The sequence below is a fragment of the Hermetia illucens genome, chromosome 4 (genome assembly GCF_905115235.1).
Source record: "Hermetia illucens chromosome 4, iHerIll2.2.curated.20191125, whole genome shotgun sequence".
NCBI lineage: Eukaryota > Metazoa > Arthropoda > Insecta > Diptera > Stratiomyidae > Hermetia > Hermetia illucens.
This window is the reverse complement of record NC_051852.1, coordinates 169273583-169285723: the sequence shown is the minus strand read 5'-3', so window position 1 is coordinate 169285723 and position 12141 is coordinate 169273583. Positions and strand designations below refer to the sequence as shown.

The 12141-nt window shown below is 44.4% G+C and overlaps 2 protein-coding genes across 4 annotated transcripts in view; both read right to left on the bottom strand.

Moving 5' to 3' along the window:
* The window catches only part of LOC119654786 (endophilin-B1), a 47567-nt gene extending 44679 nt beyond the window's left edge, over positions 1-2888 (bottom strand). For all 3 annotated transcript variants that reach the window (XM_038060330.1, XM_038060332.1, XM_038060333.1), the window contains exons 1-2: positions 2477-2888; positions 1893-2326 (exon numbers count right to left, since the gene is read on the bottom strand). In XM_038060330.1, the coding sequence (XP_037916258.1) occupies positions 1893-2326; positions 2477-2554 (512 nt within the window). In that variant the 5' untranslated portion in view covers positions 2555-2888. The remainder of the gene's footprint in view (positions 1-1892; positions 2327-2476) is intronic.
* An 8202-nt stretch (positions 2889-11090) lies between these two features.
* On the bottom strand, positions 11091-12053 carry LOC119654457 (40S ribosomal protein S18). The gene is made up of 3 exons (XM_038059870.1): positions 11904-12053; positions 11504-11689; positions 11091-11436 (listed from the first exon to the last, which is right to left on the bottom strand). The coding sequence occupies exons 1-3, from the start codon at positions 11904-11906 to the stop codon at positions 11167-11169; spliced, it is 459 nt and encodes a 152-aa protein (XP_037915798.1). The 5' UTR covers positions 11907-12053; the 3' UTR covers positions 11091-11166.
* Between the last annotated feature and the right edge of the window lie 88 nt (positions 12054-12141).

Sequence of the window (12141 nt, the reverse complement as noted above, 5' to 3'; positions counted from 1 at the left end):
GGTCTTCCCGAGAAGCCTACAAACCTTCTTAACTGCTTTGCGCCATGTAGTTTTAAGGCATTCCATTTGCCCAGTGGGATAGTGGATGGATGCATGGCATAGCGTGCAATGAAGTTGCTGCCCCGGCACACCGAAGGCCTTGGAAATAGTGACAGTGGCGGTACTTTCCATGTACTGCTCCTATATAACAACGAAGAGAGAACCTTGTCGCGGAACAACCTCAACTTAATGTTGGCATATTCAGATTCTAGATAAAACGCGAGAGAAATAAAAATCAAACTCTGCTCACTGCTCTAAAATGATCCAAGCTATGTTGATATGGCCAGTGCCGGAGGATCCAGCCTACTCCTTGTCGATCAAGCTTTCGAGATATTCTTTGATGTGTTTCAGGAAAATTTTAGCTATTAGCTTTGCCACGGCAACCTTAACATTCAAAGAAACAGAGTGTGTGAGTTTGGTTTGTCCCTCCGATCTGAAAAGACTCTGAGTGGACTGATGGCTAGGACTGGGCCTATATTGCCAGCGTACTCGATAGATGAAGGACGACTCTTTGCGATTAGTAGTGAAGAGTGTGTTAGTTACTGGTTGACACCCAAATCTGAGAAGACCCCAAGAGCAGTGCCGAGCAGCAAAAGAAAACAAAAAGAATTATGAATTGTCCAGTTTCATGTATGAGTGTAGAAAGGAAACGTTACTAAGTCTTCTAAGAAGTTGAAGCCAAACGAAGAAAAAAAGAAATTAAATCGCAAGTTTTAGAGGCTTATCTTTGCTTCCGTTAGAAAATTGATTAATTCTTTATGCTGCTGTTGTCCCCCGTTTTTCAGGAGCATGTGAAGGGATGAAAAAGACTCACTTCAGCGATATTTGGCCGTGGTCATGGGCATATTTCAGGCAACGAAAGACTAAATGCTCACTGGATTCAGCAACTCTGCATTCATCACAGAGACCCAACTCTATAATTTTCATGAGCTTTAGGAAAGGTTTGTTGTACGTGTGACCAGACCTAACTAAGGGTTTTTTCTTTCAGTTTCAGAGAGGTTACCTGAAACTGTTCCAGTTCTCAAACATATATTTCTTGTAGGCATATGGAACATTCAGCGTGGTGCTTTGGACGTTTGGATTAGTGGGAAGTCGATGAACGATTTCAATGAGGGTGCCCCCACAGTGCGCAGGGCACCACAGAAGGCTTACTTGCTCAAAATTCACACATCATAAGGCTTGGTAAATATTTTGGTATATATTTTTTGGCTTGGTAGATAGGAAGTGAACCGGGGTTTTGAAGGCATGAAGAGCAACAGTGATTATAGAAAGCTTACTTTCTTCTCTTTGCTGTGCTAAGGTGATGGCTTGAAGAATGACAAATAATTCGGCTGTGATGGTGGAGACATTGTTGAGGATGAAGAAGTGCAGGCACATGAGGTTTGAAGGGAGCGGGTGCGTTGATAAATTAAATAAGCTTGACTGTGGACTCTAGGCCACATTAAGAAGGCGATAAGGCAGAAGATAAACTAGTCAGGGAAGGAGCAGAGACGCCGCTTTGGGGACCAGAATCCCTACGTGGAATCGGGAAGGGGTTAGATCATAACGCTTTGGGTGAGGAAACTGTTCTGGGTCAAACTCACCAGGAATAGAACAGTCCAAGGAGCTTACGGCAACATATGAAGGAAAGTATAGGATTATTTAGACGTCACCAAGAAGACATTTTGGCAAACATTTTGTGCTGAACTGAAAGTAATCAACCGACTATTCAGTTCGCATTGGTTGGTCGATGAAAGTTGCATAATTTCAGCTCTACTGCTGATATTCACTTTCCCTCTTAATCTCAAGAAACAATCAATTGGTTGCCTTATTATCAGGTTCTCGGGAAGAATTTTTTCCACTAAACTACTCACCTCTTGGTCTCCAAAATTCCTTTTTCCTTTGTTATTGTCTTCATTTCGCCTTCCAGGAACTTGCGTAATGGCTGTGTGAAGCAAATTCCCACTGATCCGATGAAATCTCGCTCGCAAGAACCCAGCTTTTGCTCCGTATGGCCAACCTTTATCAGGGCACTCCCGTACGGGCTGTCCTGCCCGAATTCCCCACCGGCTTCAATCATATCCAAGCCAAGGTACTCCAAGTTGCTGAGTCGCGTTGGCTTTTTCTTCTCAATTTTCTCGAAGATGTAGTCTTCCATGCGATTTCCTGGATTCGGAACCATCACGGCCTCTGCATTGCGGACGATCTTCTCGGTCCAGTTTCGGGTGCATTCTGCTCGCTCGGCGAGATGCTCGAAGTGCGAATCGAGTTCGGTTTTCTCGGCCGTTCCAAGTTTTTCCTCGGTTAACTGAAATCAACGAGGATTTTTCAATTATGAATCATGTGAATGACGAGGTGCACTGCATAACAACAGACAGGAATGCAACTAGGGCGTGGATATGAAAGGAGTGAGGTGCCAGGGCATGTGAAGGGTTTCCTTCAAGCGATTACACATTACCTGCACGACGCGCGACAGAGTGCTGCCCGCTTCCTTCACGAACTTCTTCACGTTGATGTCGGGTAGTTTCATATTCATCTTGGCGTCCGGGTTTTCTCCTGCTGCAGCTCAAAGACCCTCGCTTCAAACACTATCGCGACACTGGAATTTTTCGATGATTGTGAGTGCAACTAGGTCACCCGGGGAACAAGTGCACTTTGGTCGCACGGAACGCACTCCTTCCTTCAAAGTGACTCTTTCTGATTTTTATCAGTTCCTCAGCAATTTGTCATAGACCCCGCACTGGAAAATGTTTGCATCACACAAGACCCAATTGACAGATTCGTTGTTGAGACAAATTTTTTTATTAATCAATTTTTTCACAAAAACAACATCAATCTGTTCTCTTTCTCTCCCTTCGACTGCAGTGAGAAGTTTTACTACGGAATTGACAGCAGTGTTCGGCATTGCCAGATAATTCTGGTTTTAGGTATTGTTGTTGTGTAGTAGAGAGAAAGTTCGTTTCATACGTTCATTATTAATCAGGGATATCCTGCGCAAGTATATTTTTCTTTGGTCATCGCACAAGAGTTTTTCGAGGTTGTGGGGATAGCCGATTTTTCAGTTTCCACAGTCTTTTTCTTTTTACTTAATTTTTTTTTCCTTCTGCAAATATACATATCTCGGAAACTATTTCCCGTCTTTTCCAGGCTAGAATTCGAATGGGGAATGAAATCTAAGATCATCCTTTTTAGGTTTGTTGCCCCACAGATTCATGTGGATAATTTAATTCTCATTAAACCATAGAGGCTGAAACGACGGGATCGAACGGGCAAGTGCACCTGCTACCCACAGAAGAGGAGAAATTGTACGACCTTGCGAAAAGCCATGTCGAAGAAGGAGGACAATACTTCGACAATGGAGAAGAGCTTTAAGCACTAACTAAGATAGCCCAGGAAAAACTCCATCATGAAAAAGCTGTATTTGCATCAATTGCAACAGCAAGTTTCAAGGATAACATTGGAGTAGTGCTGGTTTGAAATCCTGGATGTACGGGGTGCAGATTTGTGAAAAACCAAAAGCTTGCATCATTTTCAAAAGAAACTTAAAGTACATTTGCCTTTGAGATTTTCTAATTGGAGACTTCGTGCTGTCCAAATCTCATTGCAATACGGGTGAAGAACTCGAGAGGCAGTCATGGCATCAGGATACTTTCCAGGAGGCTACACCTGGATCCCATCGGAATTAGTTGTTAAACTAGCGAAGTTCTGTGAGAGGCTGCCACTTCACCTCGGCTGCGATGCCAAGGAGAAGCAGCGACATTAATCGTAATTGTCGCCCCTCCTTAATGTGTGACCTGTCCATTGCCACTTCCGTCTTCCAATCACAGTGCGTACAAGCGGTTGCGCACTCCGATGACATGACGCAGACAAGCATTGACAAAAACTTGGGAGTTTTTGGGTAAAATTGGAGCTCACTTTCCTTGTGCTACTCCCATGAAGCAGCAGGCAAAGGACAAGCACAGACCACTTGACCTTGGTGGTGAGATAACTGCATTTCCAAGTTTTGGACAGGGCAGTGAAAGCGGATCAAGCACTGTTAATGCATCGGGTGACATCCAGCTCGATGCCACCGTCCGCAGAAACTACGCCTAGATATACAAATTGATTGATGCTTTCGATGCTCTGCCCATTAATACAGATAGGGAGAGGGCGTTAACCTGTCAGACTGGGAACCTTGGTTTTGTTGATGTTTATTTTCAGTCCAACTTTACTAGCCCCTCTTTCCAAATCCAGAGCCATTTGACCAAGGTCTATGACCCGGTGAGAGGGCAAGCAGACGTCATCAGCGTTGTCGAGGTGTTTGAGGAAAGATATCATTGTCCATTGACCTCCTCCACATTCTTCGAACAAGGCCGCAAGAGGTTTTACCTCGGTGTAGCACGTGACATTTTGCGTCATCATATGTCGCTGTGATAATAACTATTAGTTCCTCTGGAATGCTATGAGTTCCTCTGGAATGCCCCTCCTACGTAAATCACTCCAGAACACACCTGTTCACTCTATCGAAAGCTTTCTCGAAATCGATGAAATGCAGTAGATCTAAACTCTGTGCACTGTTTCAAAATGATCCCTAGGGTGTTGATGTGGTCAATACATGAGGATTTCGAGCGGAAACCAGCCCCTCTGTCGATCAAGCTTTCAAGATGTTCCTTGATGCGTTCCAGAATGGCGGGGAGCGCACAGATACTCCTCCAATTGTGACACTCAAAACGGGTCCCCTTCTTTGGGATTTTGACGATCATCTCCTTCCTTCATTCCCTGGGAAAGGTTTCGGATTCCCAAGATTTCTGTACGAGTGGAAGCAGCAGATCTGCAGTAATTGGAGGTGCAGCGATAATAACTCGGCGGGGAGATCGTCAATCCCAGCGGCTTCAATCCGTTAGAGTGCATTGATGGCCGAAATGATTTATCTTCTGCTTGGAAGAACAGTCCGTTTTCGTATGTTACGGTGATTGACAATTTCATCCACAAGAGGAGGAACTTCATCGGATGTGATAAGGTTAAGAGCCAGATGGGAAGAGGTAGAAATGCACGAAATTTCCATCATTACTGTTGCGGTCGCCAAGATTGGTCTTTCTCATCACATGCCCGAACAAGGTGTTGTCAGATCCCCACTTGGCATTCTGATCACCCCTCACGGTCACAATTTCACTTTTAGGAAGTTTCCCCTGAACTGCGTTTAATTGATTGTAGAAAGCACCCTTCTCCACTATATCGGAAATTTCCGTTGGTGAGTAGCATTGTACAATTGTGATGCTCTTTAACGTGGATCGGAATCTTGCAGTTAGAAGATAGGATTAAAATAAAAAGTAAAAATGTTCGATATCTCAATCCGTTTTCGAAATATTGAAGTTTGAAATTTTCGAATTGGTCTCTAGCCAAAACATGTACTTCGTCACGGTTCCGGTAGCCAGGGGTTATGATGATGGATTTTCTTAAAATAAAACAAAATGAAACGAAAATAAAATAAAATGCTTCGACTTCTCGGTTAGCTTTTTGAATATTGAAAACTTTTCAATATCTCGCTTAGTTTCTCGTCAAATTGAATTTCAGTTCTTTCACTGCCATTTTATTGTATTTAGTTATTCGATTTTAATTAAACAAACAACTTAATAACTTCTTTTGTTGAAAATATAGCTTCCAAAACTTGAAGGTAGCTTTAGATTTTGTTGAAAATCCTACTTGTTCTTATTCATTTTCGTGCGAATTAACTGTACTCCCACGACTTCATAGTATATAAGTATCACTTTTCCCCAAAACATTTAGACAAATTTGGCTATAAAAGAACATTTATTGCCATTTTATACTCGAAATGCACCACGGGAAGGTATTGTCTAACCCATTTCATCCCCACCGAAGAGGTGACCCCTTGGTTCGCCAATCCCGAAGTATTTAATGACCCCAAACCCCTCTTGGTGTGTTGTAACTCGGAAGAGTCTTATAATACTTCCGAGTTGGATTTTACCTACGGAGTCACCTTGATGATGACGCAAAGATAGCAGATGTCTATAGGCATCAGGAACCTGCATCTTGGTGACGAAACAAATTATTATTGTAACCACGTCACGTACTTCAATGCGGCAAGAAGTGCCTTCGATGAACGTGCCGATGGCTTTGTTTAGTATCTTGCGGCGGCAAACAGAACCATTCTTCTTCGATTCTTTTGATGAACATCTCCATACCCATTTAAATTTCAATAGTTGATTATTACAACTATTGTCGAGAAATAGTTGAAGTAATCCCTTCGCATAGTAACGGTACCAGGTGGCGAAGGTAAAATTGTCCAGATTGATAAGACCTCTCTCAAAGAAAATATAATAGGGGCAAATGAGTATAACCGTGCTGGGTTTATATTGTAAGGAAGATAAACTTATTTTGGTTTATTTTTAAGAGTAAACTCAAAAAGCAAGCGGGAACTGTGGCCATACATTCAGAAGTATGGGGATTCTTCAACATCGAAGATATGCACCAACATCGCAAAACAGAATGAAGGTATTGAACAAATGTTCGGCCCTAGTGCTGTTCATTTACGAACAAATTACAGCAAAGGTGAATACGTTGAAAAATCCAATTCAATCAATACTATCAATGATTTAGAGAACCAAAACCGACTTTTGAAAAATTCAGTCAAATATCGCACCAATATATGGCGCTGTTCTTTTACAGAAAGGTGTATCTTTAGAAGTACAGACATGATCTTGGTTTTCAGATCATGTAGCTTCTGCTTGATATAAGCCATCAAGGGGTGGTAAGTCCTTGAGGGTTTTACATGAGCACCTGTCTTGAGACTTAATCCCACGGTCTTCTTAAGACACGGATTGATTTTGTGACCACAATTAGAGCCCCGCTGAGACAAGCAACAACGGTACCAGTCTATACCAAGTGCATGGCTTAGCATTCATACTGGTGGATGCAAGACACACCTAAATCTCTACCGAACTAAGGAGTACGGCACCCGTGTTAAAACGCAACACCACGCCGAGGCCCGAAGGTCTCTTCTCGCTTGAGCATAACCACAACCCCCATGAAACTCCCACTAGGGGGCCTATCGCAAATAACCGAGCTGTACTCACATACAACGGGAAACTCCGCCATGCTATTAACATAGTATGCTGGTCCCAAGCCCAGGTAAAGGAGGAGGGTTTGAGGCAACGTACTCTGTAGTATCCTCGGTAAAACAAAAATAAAATGCTGAGATCTGCGACATTGAACGCGAACGCGGTAAAAATGGCTACAAACTTCTCTATTTTGGTAACCCACACACACAATATGGTGTTGGCATTGCCATCTCAGAGGGTTTCCGTGATGCCATTAAAGAAGTCGAACGATTTGATGATCGGCTGATGAAGCTCACCATTATATCAGCTGATCGCGAATTAAGCCACCGATAAAACAGCGTGAGGAACGCACTGGCCCGCCGCACATTAAATGGTGGCGATTTGTTGAGAAGAAAGAAGAAACGGTCTCACTCATACGATTGCCGACCATTACGAATGTGGAAGAATCATGGAACCAAATGAAAGACACGATCCACAAAGCGGCCTTTGCAACCCTTGGGGTCACCAAGCCGGGTAAGCGGTACATCAACCGAGATACTTGGCTTTGGAATGATGATGTTGAAATGAAGGTCCGTGAAAAGAAACGCCTCTACCACAAATTTCTCGACGATAAATCGCCTGCTAATTGGCAAATTTATAAGAATGCCAACCAGGAAGCAAAGAAAGCGGTCGCTGTCACCCGAGCGAACCATTTCAAAAATCTTTACGATAAACTGGACACTCGGGATGGCGAGAGAGATCTGTATCGACTTGCTTAAAGCCGTAATGAACACTTCTTATCAAACACTTCTGTTGCATTAATGACAAGAACGGTACTTTGCTTACCAACCGTCGAGCCGCAACGGATAGATGGCGAGAATACTTCGATCATCCTCCATTTCCACAATCATTGCCGACATTTGGAGCAGTTCCACCAGTCAGCGCAACTGAAGTCGAGGAGGCAATAAAACAAATGAAATCGGGGAAAGCAAGAGGACTTGACGACATTGCATCTGAGCTCTGGAAAGCGAAGAGCTGGGACCCAACACCGTGGCTCAGTGAATTCTTTAACTGGGTTATTCAGGAAGGAAGGACACCATTTGACTGGCAAGAAAGTACCACTGTTCCAATATGGAAAAAGAAAGGTAGTCCAGCAGAATGTTCAAATTACCGTCCGATCCGGTTACTTTCCCATACCATGAAGATTTTTGAACGCATTCTTGACAACCGTATTCGCGAAATTGTTGAAATAACCGTGAATCAAGCCAGATTTGTCAAGAACCGCGGAACTACTGACGCAATACACGCTGCGCGGTTACTTATGGAGAAACACCGTTAGAAGCATCGCCCTCTCTACATTGCCTTTCTGAATCTAGAGAAAGCGTTTGACCGTGTACCACACGAACTCATCTGGTATGCTTTACGACAACACTTCGTGCCAGAAGAACTTGTGCGCAGGGTTCAATTGCTCTACCACGATCCGAAAAGTAAAGTTCGAAGTATGGCGGGTGTATCAAAACCGCTTCGTGTCTCTGTTGGAGTTCATCAAGGAAGTGCCCTCTCACCACTCCTCTTTGTCCTTGTTATGGACACCGTCACACGGGATATCCAACGTCCAGCGCCCTACACACTGCTTTATGCAGATGATGTTTTCCTAGCATCTGATAGCAAAAATGATCTCGAGCAACTTGTCCAAAAATGGAATGATCGCCTCATGCAACAAGGTCTCAGATTGAATTTAAACAAAACTGAATTTTTGACGACCGATCCCCATGAAACAGGCACAATCACTGTCAGCGGCAGTGATCTGCCCAGAACTGAGCGATTTAAATACCTCGGGTCAACGCTATCAGCCAATGTAGAGCTGCGTTATGAAATTGCTTCACGCATTAACGCAACCTGGATGAAGTGGCGTTCCACAACTGGTGTCCTTTGTGATCGACGTATCAACGAACGTCTCAAATCTAAAATTTACCGCAATGTCGTCCGTCCAGTCGCTCTCTATGGTTCTGAGTGTTGGCCGACCATAAAAGACAATGAACGGCGTCTTGCGGTAATGGAGACGAAGATGCTACGTTGGACTAGTGGCGTCACACGTTTAGATCACATCCGAAATGAGGATATCCGCGATCGTTATGGGGTTGCACCGATCGTGGAAAAGTTGCGAGAGAGGCGTCTTCGATGGTATGGTCACGCAATTCGTGCAAATGAGCATTCACTTGCAAAGATTGGTCTGAACATCGAAGTCGATGGTAAACGACCAAAAGGCAGACCTAAGCAACGGTGGCTTGATACGCTGGATGGGGATTTAAAAGCCTCGAGGTTGCACCCAGATCAGGCATTCGATAGAGCCAAATGGCGAAGCCGATCACGACGAGCCGACCCCGCTTGTGAACGGGACAAAGGCTGAAGAAAAAGAAGAAGTGAGCTCTCTCCAGACAACATTGCCAGAAATGTGCTGAAAAGCGCTGGCAGCTGGAGTAATGTTCCGCATTATGTTCGGGCTCTTCTTATTGCGAAGAAGATTGAATTCGACCGGCCGAGGGATCGGCTGACAAGGGGTTCCCTGGATTAATAACTCCCTTCTTCAAATTCCGTTGGTGAAAGGGACTGCCTGACTTGAAGGCTCCCAAAGCCGGGAGAGCGGGAGGTCTAGCCCGATTCCAGGCTAGTTCTCTGATGACAGGGAGGACAGCGTACTACTGCGGGAGTCCACCACTGTGCGTAATCGCATTAAACTTTTCTACTCCCCCAATAATACTGAATCCCAACTGACATTATGGCAGGCTCTGTGCTCGAACAATGTGCTACCAATGACGAGGCGGTGGAAGTTACAGAAATCCAATCCGTCAAGTCCGAGCTTCCCCTTCACATGTCCAAGCAAGGTGTTGTCAGATCACCCATCACGATCACAATTTCCCTTTTAGGAAGACTCTCCTGAACTGTGTTTAATTGCTCGTAGAAAGTACCCTTCTCCACTATATCGGAAGCCTCCGTTAGTGCGTATGTAGTATTGTGATACTCCTTGCCGGTGCAGTTAGAAGTCTGTCAGAAACCGGCTCCCAGATCAAGAGAGCATGCCTTGCGGTAAAGTCAGCACCAACCCAACCTTGGATTCACCTCTTTCCAAAGTACAAAAGCACATTTCTGCTAGAGGGAGAGGAGTGCTCTTCAGAATCCCACCATCTTACTTTGCTTGGGCCCAGAATGTCAAGGTTACATTACTGGAATTCTCGCTCAACATTCTGAGGACCCTTGCTACTGTTGTCGAGGAGCGTGTGCCCATTACAGAAACCAATCATAGTCCGTTTTCGATAGGCAAAGATAGCCCACAAATTGTTATTCCTTTTACCGCCTTACGACAAGCAGGGAAGACTTTCGAGCGTAATCTTAAGCCCCAACTCACAGGGCAGGATACGAACCCAAGATTGTTTAAATCTCACCAAGAACAGCCTCCGGATCATAGTGGGAATGCTTACTGGTCACTGCATCACTTGGGGAAGCTAGGGATAGTTACGGATTGTCTGTAGATTATCTGAGTGTGATTAGAGCTCCACATATGTTCTGGGAGGGTGCCGGCATTAGTGCAAAGCAGGTTCAGGCACTTGGGAGAATACACAGTACCAGATGCCAGGTTGGAACACTTGGAAGTAGGGAACGTAATTGACATACTCCACATCACTTCAAAAAACCGGGAGAACTGACCACATAAAGCCGCAAAGGGACAATTATGACTGAATGTCCCACGTGCGTCTGGCGTAAACTGAAACTTCCGTCCATTTGGCAGGAAAGCCCTATGAAAACTGCCCCCGATCTGTTACATTAAGACCAAACTGCTTTCTTTGATCTCTAAACAACTTTGCCAGCCAACTTAGAAACACAACGGAAGGTCGGTCAGTCGGTAACGCGTTGTTTTGGGTGTTGCACAACTAAAATCACAAACCATGACCCATTTTAGGACACTTCAGTGAGACAATGTCGCAACCTCTTCTTCTGAACTTGACAAGGCGACACTTTCGAACGGAAACAACACCATTTTCACTTTTCCTCTTTATTTTATTAAAATTAATAAATCCACCAACGCGACATTGTGCTCGACAAAGGACGCATTTTACTTCTTCTTGGACACACCAACAGTGCGACCACGACGGCCGGTTGTTTTCGTGTGTTGACCACGGACACGGAGACCCCAGTAGTGGCGCATACCCCTATGGGCGCGGATCTTCTTCAATCGTTCCAAATCCTCACGGAGCTTTGAGTCCAAGTTGGATGAGGTGAGCTGTGTGTACTTGCCATCGATGATGTCCTTTTGTCTGTTCAAGAACCAGTTGGGGATCTTGTACTGACGTGGGTTCAGGATGATTGTGACGATTTTCTCGACCTGTGGGTGGGAAAAATCCAGCATTAGAGGGATCACTGCTATCTGACGTGACTTTGTGGTTACTCACCTCCTCCTCGGTGCACTCACCAGCGCGCTTGGTCAAGTCGACATCAGCCTTCTTGAGGACGATGTTGGCGTAGCGGCGACCGACACCCTTGATGGCTGTCATGGCGATTGGCACCTTGCGTTTACCATCGATATTCGTACCCATGATACGGAGAATGTGTTGAAACTTGTCTGGGATCACCAACGACTGTAAATATCAAGAAAAGATAGAACCCGATGAGAACCATTGTTGTGTTCTGGACTGCGGCGTTTATATGGTGACATTTCGCCGTAGTTGATATGTTTTCGACAAAAATTAATATGATATCGATGCAAAACTGGATAAGCGATTATTTGGGACTTTAATAACTCCATTTCCGACATCGATGCACAGAAATTTTCGCGATTATTGAACCACTCACCATTTTGACGTCTTTTTACTTCACGAAAGTAAACCGAAAAGAACTCTACACGGAAACTGGAGAACTGTCAAAGATCGGTGTCCCTCCGCCGATCAGGGCGACCCCTAGTCAATGAGGTGAAATCGAATATTTGAATATTGAAAAGTGACGATTTTGCTGTAATACAAAAAGAAGAAATATTTCACTTTCCTTGCCATCAATAAATTTGAAGTCTAAATGGTTCCTCAGCAATAAATGC